The sequence below is a fragment of the Protopterus annectens genome, chromosome 10.part0 (assembly GCF_019279795.1).
Source record: "Protopterus annectens isolate FY-2018-M chromosome 10.part0, PAN1.0, whole genome shotgun sequence".
Taxonomy (NCBI): domain Eukaryota; kingdom Metazoa; phylum Chordata; order Ceratodontiformes; family Protopteridae; genus Protopterus; species Protopterus annectens.
Window position 1 is genome coordinate 1,198,015,905 of NC_056744.1, and position 20,596 is coordinate 1,198,036,500.

The 20,596-nt window shown below is 42.2% G+C and overlaps 1 protein-coding gene across 7 annotated transcripts in view; it reads right to left on the bottom strand.

Annotated features, from left to right (window-relative positions):
- Positions 1–20,596, bottom strand: part of POMGNT1 (protein O-linked mannose N-acetylglucosaminyltransferase 1 (beta 1,2-)) — a 1,898,302-nt gene that overhangs the window by 421,024 nt on the left and 1,456,682 nt on the right. For all 7 annotated transcript variants that reach the window (XM_044085953.1, XM_044085951.1, XM_044085948.1 and 4 more), the window contains one exon: positions 5,880–6,005. In XM_044085953.1, the coding sequence (XP_043941888.1) occupies positions 5,880–6,005 (126 nt within the window). The remainder of the gene's footprint in view (positions 1–5,879; positions 6,006–20,596) is intronic.

The window sequence follows — 20,596 nt, forward strand, 5'->3', positions numbered from 1 at the left end:
ACTTTACAGGCCCTGTTGTGAGGGTTCCTGGTGCAGAATCTGCTGAGCTGGTGGTTGTAGGAGGAGGCAAAAAGGTCCAGTTCTGGGGTCCCCCATTTCTGAATCAGAAGGTTGAAGGTGCTCGGCTCTGCCACTCATGTGGGTCTAGGAGATTTCTGCTTAAGTCGTCTGCCAGTGAATTTTGTTTGCCTGGCAGGAATTGAGCTTGCAGATGGACTTGCATGTCCAATGCCGTGTTCAACAGAGCCATGGCTAGCCTGCAGAGTGGGTAGGAATGGGTTCCCCCCTGCTTGCTGATTTACAACATAACTGTGGTGTTGTCTGTTTTTATTAGAAGTTGTCCTGGAAAGAGTAGGGATCTGAAAGCTGTCAGGGTATTGAGCACAGCTAGCATTTCTTTTTGGTTGATGTGCAGATGAATTTGACTTGGGCTCCAGTGGCCCTGAATGCATTTGCCATCCATGTGTGCTCCTCAGCCATAGTCTGATGCATCTGTGGTTAGGGTCTGTGAGGCATGGGGTTGAGTAAATGGCAGTCCCTTGTTATGGATGCATGCCTCTGCCCAACAAAGAAACTCTGTCTTTAGGCAGGGTATGATAGGAATGACTGTTTCCAGGTCCTGAGAATGTTGGCACCAAATGCTTTTTAAGTGCCATTGAAATTTCCTCATATGCAGTCTTGCGTATGGAATTAGCAGTATACATAAGGCCATGAACCCTAGGGCCGGCAGTATTTTTCTTGTGGATAGCTGGGTTCTGGTGGCCATTTGTTTGAAGTAGGCTGTCAAACAAATTTATTTTTCTGAGGTGAGGAATGTCATTTGGGATGTTGTGTCCAAGCTTGCTCCCAGGAATACAATCCTTTGACTGGGTACCAGTTTTGACTTCTTTTCATTGATGGTGTACCCCAGGGAAGTGAGAAGGTTTTCCACAAATGTCAGGTGCTGCAACAGCAATTCCTGACTGTCCGCCTGAATCGGACAGTCGTCCAAGTATGGGTAAATTTGGATATTTCTCTGCCTGCAGTATGCAATGGCTGGAGCCAGGCATTTTGTGAATACTCTGGGCGCATTGGATAAGTCAAAGGGAAGTGCAGAGAACTGATAATGCATAGATCCAGCCCTGAAACATAGATACTTCCTGCATGACCCCCTTATAGGGATGTGCAGATAGGCTTCTTTTAAGTCTAGGGTGACTAACCAGGCATCCTTGGTTAGCATACGTAGAAGCTATTGCAGGGTAAGAATTTTGAATTTTGGTAACACAAGGAAGGTGTTGAGAATTGAAAGATCCAGGATTGGGTGCCAAGAGCCCTCTTTTCTGGGTACCAGGAAGAGTCTGGAATAGAATCCTTGACCTATATGTTCCACTGGAACTGGCTGAATAGCTCTGATGGACAGCAGGGATAGAACTTGGTTTTGAGCCTCTGCCCACTGGTTTGGAGGAAGGTCTGGGAACACTCTTGGGGTTGGCAGTGAATGGAAGCAAAATTTGTACTCCTGAGATACAATGTTGAGAACTCATCAATCTTGTATGATGGACATCCAGTTTTTTTGCATGAAGGAAAATTTTTCCTCCTGGGGCACAAGCAACTGGGCAGAGGTGAGGAGTGGAGTGAGAGAGTCATTGTGAGTTTTTTCCATAAGGAGGTGGCTTACCACTCCCTGCTCTGGGGGTGGGGGAACTCCACTGCTTAGATCTCTGCATACCCTGAGACTGTAATCTGAGTGGTCTGTTTCCCCTGGGTCTGGTTTCAGATGGCCTGGAGGGGGCTGGAAAGGACCAGTGTTTGGAAGGGCAATGCCTACTGAATCTAGGGGGCTGCACTTGTAAGAATTATTTAACAGTCTACATAGACTTAGCTTTTTCTTCCATCTTTTTAAGAACCTCTTCTGCTTTGGTGCCAAACAAACTGTCCTTGTTCAAAGGAGCGTCTAGTAACTTTGATTTGACATGGTCTGGCAAGGTCTGCTCCTTGAGCCAAGCATATCTTCGCAGTACAGAACCAGTGACTGCTGCCCAGCAAGATGCCTGTAGGGTATCAAAGCCACATTGCAAAGTATGCTTGCTGACTTGGCTTGCAGAGTGCATAAGCTCCTGCAATTCCTTACTTTCTGCACAATCTGTAAAGGTTGCCACTTTTTGTTTAACAAGTTCCATAATATGTTGCTGGTACTTCAGCATGTGGAACTGACAATTTAATGCCCTAATAGCAAGAGCAGCAGAGGTATATACCTTCTTACCCCATCTGTCCAAAGCTCTGGAATCCCTGTCCAAAGGGGTGGGATTCTTGGCTGTAGTTGCCTTGATACTTTTAGGCCCCTGGTAAGTGATCCCTGGGTCAGCAGTAGGATTCTTGAAAATAAATTTGTGAGTGTCAGGTACTCTGTAGTACCTGTCTGGTTTCCTAGTGGCAGGAGGTAAAGTATCAGGAGTAAGACTGGATTCCATACAAACATCAACAACCTCCATGACAAGGGGTATTGCTAAAGGTCTGTGGTGTGGCAAATCTAGGAAGTCTCTGAGTCTCTTTTTGGACTGAGGACAGTCTTGGCATTCTCAGTGGAAATGTTCTGTTACGGTAAGTAAGGTTTCACCAAAAGAAAAATCCTCTGGAGGGGAGGCAGAGGGAATGGATTCCTGTGCATCTGAATCCTCATAAGAAGATAAGGGCATGTCTTCATAATCAGATACCTCAGAGTCATTGTACTCCTGGGTCTGTTGAAGCTGCAGGGGACTGGTCTCTTTTCCTCTTAGCAGGAGAAGGCTGACTTCCCCTAATCAGCAAAATAAGGTCTTCTGCCATTCTAAACATTTGTTGTTGTGGCATGGGAGGAGGTGCATGCGTTTTGGTCGTCAGTTTTCTAGGCGTAGCGCACATTCTTGGCCAAAGAAACTCAGTAATTTTAGATAAAAAAGAAGTCGTTGGTTTGAGTCAAACATTGGTAGTGCGAAGAACTGCCTCAGAAGCCGATGCCTGCACAGCAGCTCCGGATCCATCCAAGGTAGAGACATCCGCAGGTTCCATAGTAGAAGAAGAGTCTCATGGCATACCGGACTCGAATGGGTCTTGGTAGCGGCCTGTGAATCAACTTAAGCAGGCATCAAGGGCTGCGAAAGCGCCTTGCTGAGTACCAGGGGACAGATGACTAGCTTAACGGAAGTGTCGTCAGTAGGTTTGGACCTGTGCAGTCTGTCTCTGTCTTTATCTTTACGTTTTTTCAGAATATCTACTGTCAGATGGCTTACCAAAGCCATATCGGAATTCGAGGACTGTAAACAAAAATATCTGGCTACAATAAGGGCCCGACAATGGATAGTTCTGGCATTGAACAAAGCACAGAAGTGACAATGGGGACATCGTGGTCTGGGCCTAGGCAAGTGATGCAGTAAGAGTGGAGGTCTCGGTGTGGTATATGCTTTCCTCAGGTGAGACAATTAACTTCTCCTGACATCGGTTAGTCTTTTCAGCTGTGTGATATAGCCTCTGCTTCTTTTTCTCTGAACTTCAATACTAGATAAAATATCTGGGGATAGAGTATTATGTCTGGCAATGGGTTGCTTACCCCAGGCTACTCCTGCACCAAAAGGGTTTTGTTCTCCCATACCTGCACCAGGTACTAGAACAGCGCTGGTGGATGTGTCTAACCCCCATTACATAGTGGCAGGCAAAGCTACAGTACAGAAAGATGAGGCAAAAAAGTGGTCTGCAGGCTGAGTAGTGACCCTGACAGAATCACTAACTGCAGGCTGAGGCATATTTTATTTATTTACTTAGGTGCAAATGAATTTGATGGGGGAGGGGGTACCAGAGTTATAATCCATCAAGTCAGAGCACAGAACACCAACCAGAATAATAAACTGACAGTACTAGATAATGTGTCACAACAAGCATTTAACGTTTAGAGTAAGAAGTATGTCCACGTACAACTAAGCTCTGCCAAACTGAGATATTATCATAAAAACAGTTTGAAATGTGTTTAAAAGAATTAGTGTTAAAAATTAGCATCACACACTTTAACCACATTAAACTAAACTGCCAAAAAACACATTTAACAGCAATTTAAACTAGATTTTCTTGTCAGAGAGAGTAAAACCTCTACTGTGCATTCAAACAGTTTAATTCGCAGTAAAATGAGATGTGATGTTAAAAAAAACACACAGCAGAGTCGTACATATAGTAAATGATGTATAAATGCAGAAAAAAAAATCCAAGTTCTACAATATTTTCTTGTCAAAAGATTAAAATAAAGCATAGTAATAGTATAGACAGCTGATATTAATTCACGGTTCTGACTGGACTAGGCTTACCACTCCTTCCCTGTTTTCGTAGGACACTCCCTATTTGGGCAGTTGTGTCCTACATAAAAACTTGGTAAATATCAAATGTTCTAAGATAGTAGACAAAAGAAAATCTAAAATTTCATGCAACAATTGCCTAAAACAATTTTTTGTCTGAAACCCCGTTTTATTATATGAAGCAAAATATGTAACTCAAATTCTTTGAGAAGCATTTATTTTGACAAAAAAGTGAAGCCCAGCTCTTTCCACTGGTTGTAGGTATGGTTTGTCCTGCATAGTCTCATGTTTTCATAAAAATGTTCCACTCCGGTGAATGAAAAGGTAGCAAGCTTAGACTGCATGAGGCAGCCCCTACTGTCTGACAACACACTTACACAGTGCACATCTGAAAGAAATACTGAAACTTTCCTTAAAAACAGCAAAAACAAGCATTTGACAAAGTTGGAAGCCAAATAAATAACACTACAAGCAGAAATTCACACAGAAATTACTGTAAACCCTGACAGAAATACATTAAAATAACTATTTTTAAGTACTGAGAATATTAAATCTAGTAGTAAAATGTGAAGGGGATCCACAAATGGGGCTTATCTGAGCAGTAAGCAATAATAATCAGCACTGGATCCTGTGAAGATCCACAGGACTTTCTTATATGGATGGCAGTAAAAGACAAGAAGGTAGCAAATCCAGTAGGTAATCCAGAAATAAAATAAACCAGGTGCTCCAAGGGACCAGAACGTGTATCCGCAAAGCGTTTGTTGTCTTACAGCTTAAAAAAGTTTAAAAACAAACTGCTGTTGTAAAAAATCAAACAGGTTTAGCACTTTTGTTTTACAAGTACAATACATCATCAGAACTATTGCATTGAACAGATCTGTGTAATAAATGGTTATTTTGTAACCATTTATTACACATATCTATTCAAGGTGAATGCTAGCTGAGTATGTAGCTTTAAATGCAGGACTTAGCTTCATGACTTGTTTTCAATTAAGGGTGGGGTTTTGGTTATAAAAGTCTAGCTACTCTAAATGCAATGGTTTTGATGATGTCTTTTACATGTAAGACAAAAGTGCTACATCCGTTTGATTTTTTACAACAGCAGTTTGTTTTTAAACTTTTTTAAGCTGTAAGACAATAAACGTTTTGTGGAAACAAGTTCTGATCCCTTGGAGCACCTGGTTTATTTTATTATATGGATAGAAAAAAGACAAAACACTCTCTTCCTGGGACAGCTGAGGGGTTTCTTCTAAGGATAAGCTCAGCCAATCAACTGTCACAGTAAAGAGACGGTGAGGAGTATGAGCTTTTGAAAGCAGGCTAGTACTAGGTTACCTTGGTAGAGAACCCAAAATGCCACCGAGGCAGTGGGAATGAACAGTCATGACCAGCTACAGAATAAAATAATGGTGTTAAGGTAGGGTTTTTAAGTGGGAGTTTACAATCACTACCAAATGTATAGTGCTTCTTACAATAAAACAATAATATCTCCTCATTATACAGCAAGGTAAAGTTCACAATAAGGAAACTTCATATAGCTTCAACTAGCTTTTGGTTTCACAGAATCACACTGCAACTTACATGGAAGTAGCCATTCATGTTGAGACCCACAATTCCAAAATGATAGGATCTAGAGACATCAGGAATTATACACTCACGACCCTTCCGTTGCTCAGGCATCCGCATCCACATGTCCCAGTCCCAAAGCTAGGTAAAGAGGAAAGACGAATGAAGTGTTACATGAAAATGTGCCTAAGTAAGTAATAGGATGGTGAAAGAAAACATGCAAACTGAACTTTGGCCAATAGCAAATTAAAACCATCCTGCATGTTCTAGAATCAACATAATTATCTCTGTTATCTATATCCCATCACACCTTGCTGCTCAGAGAATATTACATGTGTTTCTTTTCATACTCAATCTGCATTAATGTAAGTCCACGTCTATGCAATAAAATAGTACAACAGACCAACATACTCAACTTAATAGACAAATGATTCCCTTCCAGTTGCTATAGCAGTGATACATATGGTAGCTCTCTCTGCTGGACCATTATGAGCTTACCTAATTAAGCAACCCCTCTGAATTACTACATAACTCAATAATGTTGGCATCTTTGTCTAGAAGGATTATGCAGGATAACCCGGAGAATTCACACCTGCTCATTCAATCAACAACAACTCTGAAAAGAGCCAAGACTACTACTTTGTTTGATATACAAGGGGAGCATTTTTCCACAGGAATGGAATACATTGGGTTAGCTATGCATTTACTTGCTGATGCAGGCAGAGATTCATGGTATGGAGTTAGCTGAGGATCAAATGGCTCTTGGTATTAGTCCAGAGCAAGTCCTTTTGCTGATACATTGGTATTTTTACTAGAACAAGTTGTGCCTGCTTCCCAAAGGCAAGATTTGGAGCACACACACAATGTGCCCTCTCGATTAACAAATCCTGCAGTGGAACACTAGTCTAGTTAATTGTGAGCTTTCATGAAATGAATACAGTCCTAATTCCAATTTCTCTGGGAGAGCATAAAAAGCAAAGTTATGTACTTACCATTACAATAGATCCTTTCATTCCAGTCTGTCTGATACGACATAAATATCCTCGCGCCATCTCAATGGACCCAGTCTGGCAAATACAGTGCTTTAGCCCTAAGCCCGTCAGAATTCTTCCTTCCCTGAATACCTTCTCACCCACCCCCCCAGCTAACTTTGATGGAGAAGTGAGGTCTGAACATATGCCTGAATTTGCAATACCTTGGATTCAATGAAAAAGAAAAGATCTTTCAGTTCTAAAGACTGGTAGGGGTTAGGAGGGCTGGTTGTCATATTCAACGTACTGGATTGAAAGACTCTAATGCTACATTAAGTACATAACAGACATGTCCTTTTCAGTCAGGCCATCCAGTCTGACATATGGATCAGAATATCCTCATCTACAGAAATCCTGGGTGGCCTCATGACAAGAGACCTTTCAGGATGGAAGCTCCAAAGGAAGCTCTCGCTCTTGAAGTGCAGTCCAACTGTTATTGCTTAATGAAGGTATGTGAATAAGAATTCATTGTACTGAGACCATATGAAAAGCAAGTCTTCTCAATGCATTTGTTCTGGAGGCTGTGAGATCCAATATGGGCCCTAGGCCCTCGGATTTCTTTGAAACCAAAATTAATCTTGAATAAAACCCCAACGTGATCTTGTCTGGTGTACCCACCTGAATGGCTCTTTTTTACAGCAGAGAAAAAACCTGGTTGGGTGGGATGTCTGACAATGGGTGGGATGGAGGGGATTCCAAAAATGGAATCAAAGTCAAAGAAAACTATTGTCTTTCAGAACTACACAGCAGTGTAGCTGAACAAAATTACAATGCTTCATTCTCAATGCAGGAAACAGTTGCACATATAGATGGAGAAAAATGAATAAAATATCACAGTAGAAATTTAAGAAGTAGCAATTTTTAAGTAAATTGGGACAGCAGTGACCCACACCCATCCCAGAACAGGAGACAAGGAACAATATGAAGGTAATATTGTCAAAGTAAAATTGAAACAATACCAGCATATCTATGATTAGACTGAATTATTGCACAGTTTGCACACTGCACTTTACAGTCCTTCAGTGTGTAGGTGAGCCACCTTAGTATTGCACTTAGTTATTGCACATCCATAAGATAAGCCCCTTGATAGGCTAGTTATGTAAAGTACAGTTTTGTACCTACCATAAATGTAGATGTTCGAAGATCCACATTGCTGCAGTCCTTACACTTGGGTAGTCCGCTGTCCTCGGTCGGCCCGAATATCAAAGTATAAGGCTGACGTCGGTCAAGGCGCATTAGACTGACATCAGGACGTCAGGGTACAAATGCGCATGACCGACGTCATATCCTCAGTCTTTTCTTGCCCCAGATGTCAGAAGACCCTAAAAAGAAAGGTCAAAACCAAAAGACAGCAAACAACCAACCAACCACCCTTGCACTAATAATATGTACAATATATACAATATACACAATATTTACAGTCCAACCCACACAACCGCCTCTAACTACAGAGGGGAAGGAGGGAGGGTATTGGACTGCAGCAATGTGGATCTTGAACATCTACATTTATGGTAGGTACAAAACTGTACTATGTTCTTCATCTCACATTGCTGCAGTCCTTACACTTGGGTAGAATCCCAAAGCAGAGGTAAGGGAGGATGGCAAAACTATAAAGAAGCAGGAGCTGCCAAAATGCCCTGTAAAATAGCAGTGGCAAAACCAGCCCTAGATTTAGAGTAAAGCGGAAGGTGATAATGCTTAGAGAAAGTATGCACTGAACTCCAAGTAGCTGCCTCCAAAATATCTTTAGTTGCCACCCCCGTTAAAAAGCTGTTGAAGTGGCAGTAGCCCTAGTGGAATGAGGCCTAATCCCAGCTGGAATCTCCTTGCCATGATGGGAATAACAGAAAGCAATGCAAAACCCAATCCACTTAGAAATAGTTTGTTTTGACACAGGCTTGCCCTGAGAACTCAAAGCAAAAGAAACAAATAACTGCTGAGACTGCCTGAACCCTTTAGTTCTGCTCAAATAATATCGCAACTGCCTGTGTACATCTAAAGTGTGCAAAATCTTTTCCCCTTTATTTTGGGGATTTGCATAAAAAGTAGGCAAATGAATAGTTTGGTTTAAAGCCACACTAGAAACCACTTTAGGCATAAAGGAAGGATTAGTATGTAAAGATACCCTATCCTTATGGAAAATTAAGAAAGGCTCAACAGCCATAAGGGCCTGCAATTCAGAAACCCTTCTTGCAGAGGTAATGGCCAACAAAAAAGCAGTCTTCCATGATAAATATTTCAACTCGGTAGTAGCTGCAGGCTCAAAAGGTTGTAGAGTGAGTTTCTCCAACACAAAATTGAGATCCCAAGCAGGAGTAGGAGCTCTACGTGGGGGTCTTATATTCTTTGCCCCTCTAAGAAATTGCTTGAACAAAGGATGAGAAAACAATAGTGGGTCACAATCATAGTGAGCCGAAATTGCTGCAGCATGAACCTTAATAGAAGAGAAGGACAAACCTTTGTCCAGTAACTCAGTAAGATATTGAAGAGCCACACTTAAATTAGGCTCAGAAACATCAAAATCCTTTGCTGTACTCCAAAATAAAAATCTCTTCCATTTATCTGCGTACACTTTCCTTGTACTAGGCCTTCTAGCTTCCAAAATAACATTCAAAACTTGCTGTGGAAGTTGAGACCCTCTATGGTTCAAAACAGAATATGCCAGGCTGTTAGGTGAAGAGAGTGAAGCTTGACTGAGTAAATGACTGTTCTCCTGAGACAACAGGTGTGGAATCGAAGGCAAAGGCCATGGAGGCTCCCGTACCAGACTTCTCAGTAATGGGTACCAGTGCTGTCGAGGCCAATCTGGAGCTATTAAAATCATCTTTGGCTTGTCCTGTCTGACCTTTAGAAGTACCTTTGGGAGGAGAGGCAGAGGTGGAAAGGCATACACATGAAGATTGCTCCAATTGAAAGAAAGAGCATCCACTTTCCAAGCTGTGGGATGAAACCTTTTTGTGCAAAACTTTGGCAGCTGGTGGTTTAGTGGAGAAGCGAACAGATCTATGTCTGGAGTTCCCCATGACACTGTCAATTTCTGAAATACATGAGGATCCAATTTCCACTCGTGGGGATCCATAATTGCCTGCTCAACACATCTGCTAAGGAGTTCTGTGCTCCCGGAAGAAACCTTGCCTGAAGATTTAGCTGTAAACTGAGAGCAGTCTCCCACAAAATCATTGCTTGCCTGCATAGAGGATAAGAATGTGTTCCCCCTTGCTTGTTGATGTACCACATGACAGTTGTGTTGTCTGTTAGAATCAACACCTGCCCTGGAAGAAGTAAATCCTTGAAAGCTATTAATGCAAACTGGACTGCTAACATCTCCTTCAAGTTGATATGTAGATGTTGTAGTCTGGCAGGCCACTTGTCTTGTATCCACTTTCCATTTAGATGAGCTCCCCAAGCTTTGTCTGAGACATCTGTTGTTAGAATCTGACTCGCCTCTGGCCGGGTCACAGAGAGTCCCTTGTTTAGGTGACATTCCTGAGCCCACCACAAAAACTCCTTTTGAATGCAAGGTATTATCTGAATGACAGTGTCCAGATCCTGGCAGTGCTGTGTCCATACATTTTTGAGATACCATTGTAGCTTCCTCATATGCAGTTTGGCATTGGGAAGCACCAGAATACAAGATGCCATGAACCCCAAGGCTTGAAGGACTGTCCTTGCAGTCAGCCTGGACTGATGAGACAATTGATGAAAGTAAAGGGAAAGATTCTTTTGTTTGTCCGGGGTCAAAAGGCCATCTGGGATGCTGTATTCAGTCTTACACCCAGAAAGCACATGTCCTGAGAGGGTACTAGACTGGACTTTATTTCGTTCACAGAATACCCCAGGCATCTTAGCACTGCTATCACATATTCCAAATGATGAAGAAGCTCGTCCTTCCTTGAGCCAGAATCAGGCAATCGTCCAAATAAGGATAGATCTGTATTCCTTTTAGCCTGAAGAAAGCTATCACTGGAGCCAGAACTTTCGTGAACACTCTGGGCAGTAGATAAGCCAAAGGGCAATGCAGAGAACTGATAATGAGAAGTCCCAGCCCGAAAACGCAGATACTTCCTGCAACTCAGTCTGATAGGAACATGAAGGTAAGCCTCCTTGAGATCCAAAGTTACCATCCAATGATCTTTGCCCAGCAGAGGTAAAAGCTGTTGTAACGTCAACATTTTGAACTTGGGAATGTCCAGATAAGTGTTGAGGATAGATAAATCCAAAATTGGTCTCCACGTGTTCCCCTTCTTTGGTACTAGGAACAGGCGAGAATAAAATCCTAGGCCCACTTCTGGCATAGGGACCGGCTGTATGGCCCCTATTTGTAGTAGCAGAGAAATTTGTCTGTGAGCCTCTATTCTTTGCTGAGGAGGAACGTCTGGCATGCCTTTGAAAGGAGGCAAGGTATGGAAATAAAACCTGTAACCTTGGTGTATGATATCCAATACCCATCTGTCTTGGGTAATTAAACTCCAATTTTCCTTGAAAAGTGCCAACCTTCCTCCCAAAGGTGCTGCCAGACGAGAAGGCTCTGGCAGCTGAAAAGGTAGGTCATTGGGTCTGCTTACGAAAGGACTGACCCCTGCCCTCACCCGAAGACTGTGCAGGTGAACTCCCTGTTCTAGGCCTGAAAGAGCCCTGAGCTCTGCCCCTACCACGTCTAGATCTACCCCTAGACTGGGAATCATAAGAAGGATACGTCCACCCCTTGGTAGGCCAATTTCTACTAAACTTCGGAGGCTGAACCTTCAAAAAATCTTTAACAGTCTGCATAGACTTAGCCTTGTCTTCCATTTTCTTTAAGACTGCCTCAACAGATGAACCAAACAACACATCAGATTGTAAAGGAGCATCTAAAATCCTTGTCTTAACATGGTCAGATAAATTCTGATCCCTCAGCCAGGCGTGCCTGCGAAGAACTGACCCAGTGGCAGCCACCCTAGACGAGGCCTGTACAGCATCAAAACCACATTGCAAAGAATGCTTACCCACCTGTTCAGAAACATGTACTAAATCTTGTAACTCTTTACACTCAATACCTTCCGCCAGAGCATCTACCTTAGACTTCAATTGAGAAAGTAGATAGTTTTGGTATTTCAACATGTGAAACTGGCAATTCAAAGCCCTCATAGCTAGGGTGGAAGAAGTATAGACTTTCTTTCCCCATCTATCCAAAGCCCTGGCCTCTTTATCTGGAGGAACCGGATTTTTAACAACAGAAGCCTTAACACCCTTAGGCCCCTGACTAACAGTTTCTGGGTCCGCCCTAGGACTCTTAAAAGATACTTATGAGCTTCAGGCACCCTGTAATACCTATCCGGTTTAACAGGAGCAGGAGGCAAAGAATCAGGATTAAGAGAAGCCTCTGCAAACACATCTTCCACAACATCCAGAACAGGAGGTATAGCCAAAGGCCTATGCTGGGGTAAAACAAAAATTCCCTAAGCCTTTTCCTGGAATCAGAGAAGTCCTGACCTTCCCACTTAAAATGCTCCCTCATGGAATGAAGAGTCTCTGAAAAGAAAAATCCTCAGGAGGAGAAGCAGAAGGAGTAGAATCATCCACATCAGAATCAGAATAAGGAGAATACTCCTGCAAGTCTTCAGCCCAAGACTCTGAAACATCTGAAGCCTGCTCAAAACTCCCCAACTCAGGTTCCACCCTAGGTCTCTTATCAGGAGGGGGCAAAGAACCTCTAATCAAAGTAATCAAATCTTCTGCCATTTTAAGCATATGCTTCTTGGGCACAGATCCTGAAGAACTAGGAGTGACACCAACTGAAGCTAAACCTGGCCTGCCTCTGGGAGAAGCCTTGGAAACAGAAGGAGAGGGCCTAACCACCCTAGGAAGGGAGGGGAGTACAGTAACCTGAGAAGCCCCTTCAGCCTGACCTGCCTCCTGAGAGGCCACATCCTGCAACAACAAAGTCTCCCCCTGGGACTCCAGAGAAACCTCCGGCGGAACCCCCGGCGGAACCGACACCTCTAAAGAACCGGCGTCCGGTACGGACGACTCTTCTTGCCTGGGCTTAGCTGCTTTATCCTTGCGCTTCTTCGAAGAAGCGGATGTCGGAGCATCCGACGGCATATTATAATTGCACCGCTTCCCGAAGACTAACCTGGCACAATCTAACCTTCTCTTAATAGTGCGCTTATTAAATCTAGCACAAAAGCGACACCCAACAACGTCGTGCTCAGGCCCTAAACAAGGAATACACAAAGTATGATAATCTCTATGCGGTATCTGTTTCCCACAAGAAATACAGTTATTCACTTTTCTGACATCCGGTAAACCACTGAGGCAAGAAAAACTGAAATATTCCCAACGGGTACTTAGCCAACTTTGACTCGGTCTGAAACTCCGAATTCGAAAAATTTCAGAACGCCGAACGGCACTTGCAACGCTGCTTCTGCATCGGACCATGCGGCAAAAAAGACTGAGGATATGACGTCGGTCATGCGCATTTGTACCCTGACGTCCTGATGTCAGTCTAATGCGCCTTGACCGACGTCAGCCTTATACTTTGATATTCGGGCCGACCGAGGACAGCGGACTACCCAAGTGTAAGGACTGCAGCAATGTGAGATGAAGAACATCATATGTCATGGCTCATTTTTCCAAAGAGTTCAACAGTCTAATGGAGAGCGGAAAGAAACTGTTTTTTTTTTAGTCTAGTGGTCTTACAATGCAGGCTTCTGTATCTCCTGCCAGAGGATAGGCGAGTGTACAGACCATTGGCAGGATGTGTTGGATCACTGGAAATCTTTTTGGCCTGGTCTATGCACCTGCATTTGTGCAGATCTTCCAGATGAGTAAGGGAGGTGCCAATGATTCTTTCTTCTGACCTTACAACTCTCTTGAGATTGCCTTTGGATGTAATCATGTTTTCCCCACTTGTTTCATGTGATGGTGAATCACAAGAGTGGGCAGAAGGACATGCATCCCTTGACTGCCTCCAGAGTGGAGCAATTAGGCAGACCTTTAGGTTTTTCTGGGGTACTTTGTCAGAAAAGGACCCACAGAATCTCTAGTTCTGTGTACCAACTTGGCCACTGGACCTGTGTCCATTAAAGGGGCTGCTTCTGTTGTATTCATCTCTGTCATAAGACAGAAATAACAAGCTCCTTTTGATTCTTGTTAAAGGGGCATGGGGCCTTGAACCTAACTCAGACTGCACAATCTTGCTCTCTCTTCTGCATTTCCTCTCTAACCAGAGATCCAAACAGGACAGTACTTTCAAAGGGAGCATTGGTAAAGGATGCCTTAAGGTTGTCCACAAAATGACACAACTGCAACCAGGCATGGCATCTCATTCGGATGCTGCTCCATCTGCCGAATTATGCATTACCTGCAGGGAGAGACTGACAATGGTGGATATGGCTGGCATAGTAGCCAGAAGTCATTCTGCAACTTGGGTGATATGGGGATTCTTCAAGGTGGATAATGTTTATTGAGCATGATCCATCTGGAATCTTGTTATGTGGATGGGGTAAGTTCGGGGCTCAAATAGTGAAGAAACCTGAAGCATATGCCCGCTTCCCCATCTACCCATTGTCTGAAACTCATTGCTGGGAGGATGGATAGTGAAGTCCTCAGACAAATCTTTCTTAGTGGCTGCCACTACCACAATGAAGTCTACAAGGGGTGTTTTAGATCAATGTGGCTTGCCTTTGGGGGTATGAAGGAGCCTATCCAGTTTCCTTGGGATAGCCTTGTAGTTTTCAATCCCCTGCCATGATTTCCTAATCACCAACTCTATAAACTTGTCAAGGTAAGGGACCACCTAGGATGTTGATGGTGTTCATTCTGTACACCTCAAACAATAATGCCTTATCCTTAGGTAAAGGTTCTGTGGGCCATAATCCCCTCTAATGCAGGCATTCATAACTCTAAAGTAAGCATCCTCCAAAAGGGATTGTGGGGATCCCAATACATTTTCCAATGGAAAGTCACAGTGTTTCCCCTTACACTCTCCCTTCTTAGGTACAACAGAGAATAAAATTCCTGCTCTGCACTAAGTCAGAAAATTTGGGGTCGATGGATCAACTCTAAACTGTGGATAGCTTTGCAGAAACAGACTAAGACTTAATGAGGCCCAAGGGATGGATCTGTTCTCGGTGGAGCCTGTGGGGTGAAGAACTCAACTTCCTCAACATTTGGACAGCTGTGCCCACCTCTAGTGGATCCAAAAAGGCCACTTCTGTTGCTGCATCCAACTCTTCCCACAAAGAAGTGAAACACCAAGGGTATCTGCTAACCTACCATGGAAGCAGGCACTGGTGTGGGGATCAGACCTAAAGAATCAAAAGTGGAGGTCTCCAAAGCAACCAGTTAAAATGCTCACTGGACTATTCAGATCAGAGACTCAGACCGGAACAGAATGAGTCAGATCTAACAGTCCTGAAGCTGACAAAAACTTGGAATGAAAATGCTGTTCTGAAATGACCAGAAGGTCAAACAGGTGAGGGTAACTGGATAAGTGTAAAGAGGATGGGTCTTACTGGCTTCAGAGCCAAAGGTGTAGGAATGACCTCCATCTCAATATGGGTCTTCAGAAACATTTGCAAAACATGATCCAGATCTTCTTCAGAGGTGCTTCTATAGGAACTAAAGGATCTAGTTGACAGTGAAGAGGAATGTTTTAAAGGAAACTGCTGTTTTTTTCAGAAAAATGCATTCGTGGAGAATCTTGAATTGTAGCAAGTTTCCCAATCTCTGGAGCTGTGGATGAAGTGTACATCACGGTCCACGCAACATACTCCTTAATCCTAGGAGTCTTTCGAGCAGCAGTCCGAACTGAAGTGTCTTTTCCTTTTCTTCAGATCAGTGTATTTTGTTTAGATGCTTTTGCAGATGGCTTTTTAGGTTTTAGGAGTTTCAAGATCTACAGGAAGAAGCCCTTTAGCAAAAAGTGTATTCCGGCAGTTCACTATTGCCCTGTGGCCAAAGGCAATGCAAAAGTTACATGACTCAAGTAAATGGAAGAATCACACACACACTACACAAAGATTATGGAAATCCTATGGGGGATCTCATGGCACACTTTGCACATTTTCCATGCTAAGACAATCTAAATATAAACATCAAGAACATAAAGTACAACGCTGCACACTTAACGAAAAGTACCAACAAGTAGACAGCAACACATGAAGAATATCCAAATATTTACGTTATTTAACCTATAAACTTTAAATTCTGAATCTCTAATGCTAATATATAAAAACCTAAATAATAATAAATAAAATAGATTAATGGCAGGAAGGAAAAAATGGAATGAATATCAAATAAACAGGCTCAGCTGACAGAAAAAAATTGACAAGGGTTACAAAAGCATCTTAAAATACTACGAAAAAGGCAACAGGACTCTATTAAAAAGACCAATACAACCATGGAGCACTTATCTGCCCAGATCCTACTGCTGCTCAGGAGGAAGCAAACAAAATGAGATTTATTCACAGGAAGAATGGAGTTATGTGAAAGAAAGCTATTTAAGGGCTCAAGACTGAAACAATATATTTGCCAGAATGGATCTGAGTGTGACTGAAAGGTAAAGATTTTCAGGTTCTCCCTCCCTTCTCTGTCTTTCAGTTCCACTATTTTTGAAACATTTCTTCCTGGGAAGCCACATTCTGAGTCATTTATTTCCGTCTCTGACATCTTCAATTCCATCAGTTCATCTGAGTGACTACTTCATGCTACTTCTGTTTTTTCCAAGCCTTTTTAATTTAATATTGCGTATTCCTCGAATATCCAACTTATATTAATCACCTTCAAATGCATTTAGTACATTTTTCTTTCAGTTTAATGGAAGCCATCGCCTTCAGCATAACTGAAGACAGATCTGATTCCAAATGATCAGCAATTAGTTGCTTCCCATTCAGAGCTTTGTCAATTTTTTCCCTCCCCTGCCAGATTTTTTTTCCAGTCAGACATCTAGGCAATGCATTCACTAACCTGTAACTGACCATACTAAAATTGTCAAATGTTACTGCCTTTTTTTTTTTTTCCAAAATCTCTATTTCAATTTTTCCTTTTTCAAATAACAGCACAATATGGTAACTCAAAAACACAAATAAACAATACAAATACTTATCTAAAGAAAACAGACAACAATCTTGTTCCGAGAAAATCATACATATATATATATATATATATATATATATATATATATATATATATATATATATATATACACATACACACAAGAAGTCACTACATCGTCAATAAAGTATGAGAATTCTTATGTTCATTTGGTCTCATAAGGGATAGTTAGAATGGGGATAGTCTATATATAAAGCAAAAATAGAAATGTAACCATTTATTTGTATGTTTAGGGAAAATATCTAGTTACACATATACTAAGAAAAGGGAGAAGATGCAAGAAAGACTGGTTATACTACATTCATTTCTTATTTAAAGGTTAGCTTTTCATGAAAATTTGTAGGCAAATTTTATTTGTCAAGAATTATATCTAACAAATAACCCCAATATTTTTGGTAATAGCATTTGTTTTTTTTGTTTTTGAATAAATGAATTTGTGAGATGAGATATATTTGATAGCAAGATTGCTAAAATTTTCCCATGTAATTGGTGACATGACATTCCAATTCTTTGTTATAAAGAATTTAATAAGGGCACACATCGTAATAAAGACATGTTTTAATATTTTTGGGAGTTGATTGATATTAATGTACAATATAGCTGTCTCCTAAGTAAGGGTTGATTTTTCATATCCCATCTTCTCTAATCTTACTCTCAAGAAGCACCATAAGTTGTGTACCTTAGTACAGTTCCACAAGACATGTAAAATATCAGCTGTTTGATCCGGACAATGGGGACATATATGCGAAAAGTTAGGATTGAATTTATTTAATTTAGATAAGGTATAATATAGATTATTTACCATAATTTGTGTATGTAACAGCTTCTTGAAAGGAATGAATTTGATTGTATTTTCAATGGCTAATTTCTTATTTTCTTCAGTCAGTGATTGATTTTTCGTTTGCCAATAGTTTGAAAATAATAAAGAATTCTGATGTTTTGCACTCATTACAATTTTATAAGTCCTAGAAATTGTTTTCCCTTTAATCGCAAGATTTTCAAGTATTAATTTAACTAAATCTATGTTCTGTAAGTCAGTGTGTATTTGTGAGAATTTAGCATTTATAAGATGATGAAGTTGGTTAAGGATAATACTATATTTCATAGGAAGTTTGAGTTCAAGTCTCGTATGCCCCGTGTTAGAGTCTTTCCATTGGTATATATTAAGAAGTTATGTACCTACCATAACGTTCCATGTTAGTTGTCTTCTCTCGCCTTCTTTCTTGCTTGATGGGTTCGGAACTGATCCTCGGCTCCGACTCGGCACTTGCTTTAGCTCGAGAACTCCTTTTACCAGCTCGAGGCAGCCCCATATCCCATGATGCAAGGCAGTAAGTACCCAGATCTCGTTTGTTGACAAAGGGCAATAACACCAAGCAAAAAATACTTCCCAAAGGAAGAAGAAACTTACAGATGGAAAAAGGACCAGGTCTGAATGGTCTTTAGCATAATAGTTTCTTATACAAGGTCTGTCCAGGCCAGGGGAAGGAGGAGGGTCGCAAGAAAGAAGGCGAGAAGACAACTAACATGGAACGTTATGGTAGGTACATAACTTCTTAATGTTAAGTTGTCAATCTCGCCTTCATTCTTGCTTGATGGGACCACGTCCCTAGCACCTCTATCCTGGGTGGCTCAATGGAACAAACTCTTGAGGACTGTAGAGCCAAAACTGGCTCTGTCCCTGGAGGCCAAGTCCAATTTGTAATGGGAAACAAAAGTGTGAGGAGTGGCCCAAGTGGCCGCTGCACAAATAGTGTCCAAAGGAAGTCTAGCCTGAAAAGCTGTAGAAGTAGCTAAACTCCTGGTTGAATGTGCTTTAGGTTTTGAGCACAGCTGTTTTCCCCTGAGCGTATAGATTTCAGTGATGACCAAAGAAAGCCATCTGGACAAAGTCACTTTAGAAACAGGAAGGCCTTTTTTATTATCCGCATAGGAAACAAAAAGTTGATCAGATTTTCTAAATTTTTTGTTCTGTCCAAATAATATCTGAGTTGACGGTGGACGTCAAGATAATGTAGCTTTTGTTCAGCCCTATCTGAATAGTTAGGAAAAAATACCGGAGATCAATGGATTGATTCAGATTGTTCTTTGAAGCAACCTTAGGTAAAAAGGATGGATTAGTTCTCAAAGATACTCTGTCTTTGTGAAAAATCAAATAGGGGGGTCGAACCGAAAGAGCATGAAGTTCAGACACCCTCCTGGCAGATGTAATAGCCACTAGAAATAAAGTTTTCCAAGAAAGATATTTCAGGGAACAAGAAACAGCTGGCTCGAAGGGGGGGAAGAATCAAGGATGTCAGCACTAAATTTAGATCCCACTGAGGAGGAGGATTCCTGATTGGAGGCTTCAGTAGGAAAATTCCTTTCAAGAAGGCCCTGCAGAGCCTATGGGACATAATATTATGATCTGCTATCCCGACATGAAAATTAGAAATAGCAGCCAATTGAACTCTGACTGTGGAAGAAGAGGAGCCTGCATGAAAAATCTCTGCTAAGAAGTCCAGAACTGCCTGAACAGCGGCAGTAAAGGGATCAATATTTTGGGCCTTAGCCCAATAAGAGAAACGCTTCCATTTGCTTGTGTAAATCCTCCTGGTAGAGGATTTTAGTGAAGCTACTATGATGTCTCTAACTGGGTTAGAGATCAAAGGAAGCCTGGCTAAGGAAGGAAGTGGAGCAACCAAGCTGTGAGGTTGAGAGAAGGGATTGACCGGTGCAGCTGACCGGATTGGTGAATCAGTAGATCTGGCACTGGGTCCAGATGCCACGGCTGCACCAAAAGGTGATGATGGAGGAACGGAAACCAAACTTGTCGAGGCCAGTAAGGGGCAATGAGAATCAATTTGGCTCTCAAAACGGTTGCTTTCTGGATCACCTGATGGATCAGAGGAAATGGAGGGAAGGCATAAAGAAGTCCCTGGGGCCAATCCTGGGTCAGAGCATCTCTGGGGATGGCCTGGCCTGATAGAGGGAAGAGGCTGAAGAAGTCTGGACATTTGCTGTTTTGGGGAGTAGCAAAAAGATCGCAACATGGACGACCCCATTCCAGAAAAATCTCTTCCGCTATAGATTGTTTGAGAGACCACTCGTGAGGCATGAGAATAGCTCTGCTCAATCTGTCCGCTATAATGTTGGTTTTCCCAGGGATATGCGTTGCTACCAGAAACCGATGAGAGGAGATCGCCCATTGCCAAAGTCTGAGCGCTTCTCGACACAAGGGTAGGACTTGGTTCCGCCCTGTTTGTTGATATACCAAACTACAGACATGTTGTCTGTGTGGACTGCAATTGTCCCTACGGAAGAAAGTCGTTGAGGGCTTGCAACGTTAAAAGCACTGCTCTCATCTCCAGGACATTTATGTGCAGATGGTACTCGAACGGTTGCCACGTCCCATGAACCATCCTGCCCTGATAATGACCCCCCCACCCGATCAGGGAGGCATCCGTGGTGACAGTGGCTATCGGGGACGGAGGTACAAAGCACCTGCCTTGGTGAACCTGTGACGATGTGATCCACCAAGCAAGATGTTCTTTGCATGTTTGTGTAACCAGAATCTGGTGACGCATTGGGAGTTGCTGGTATGACCACTGTGTGAACAGCATC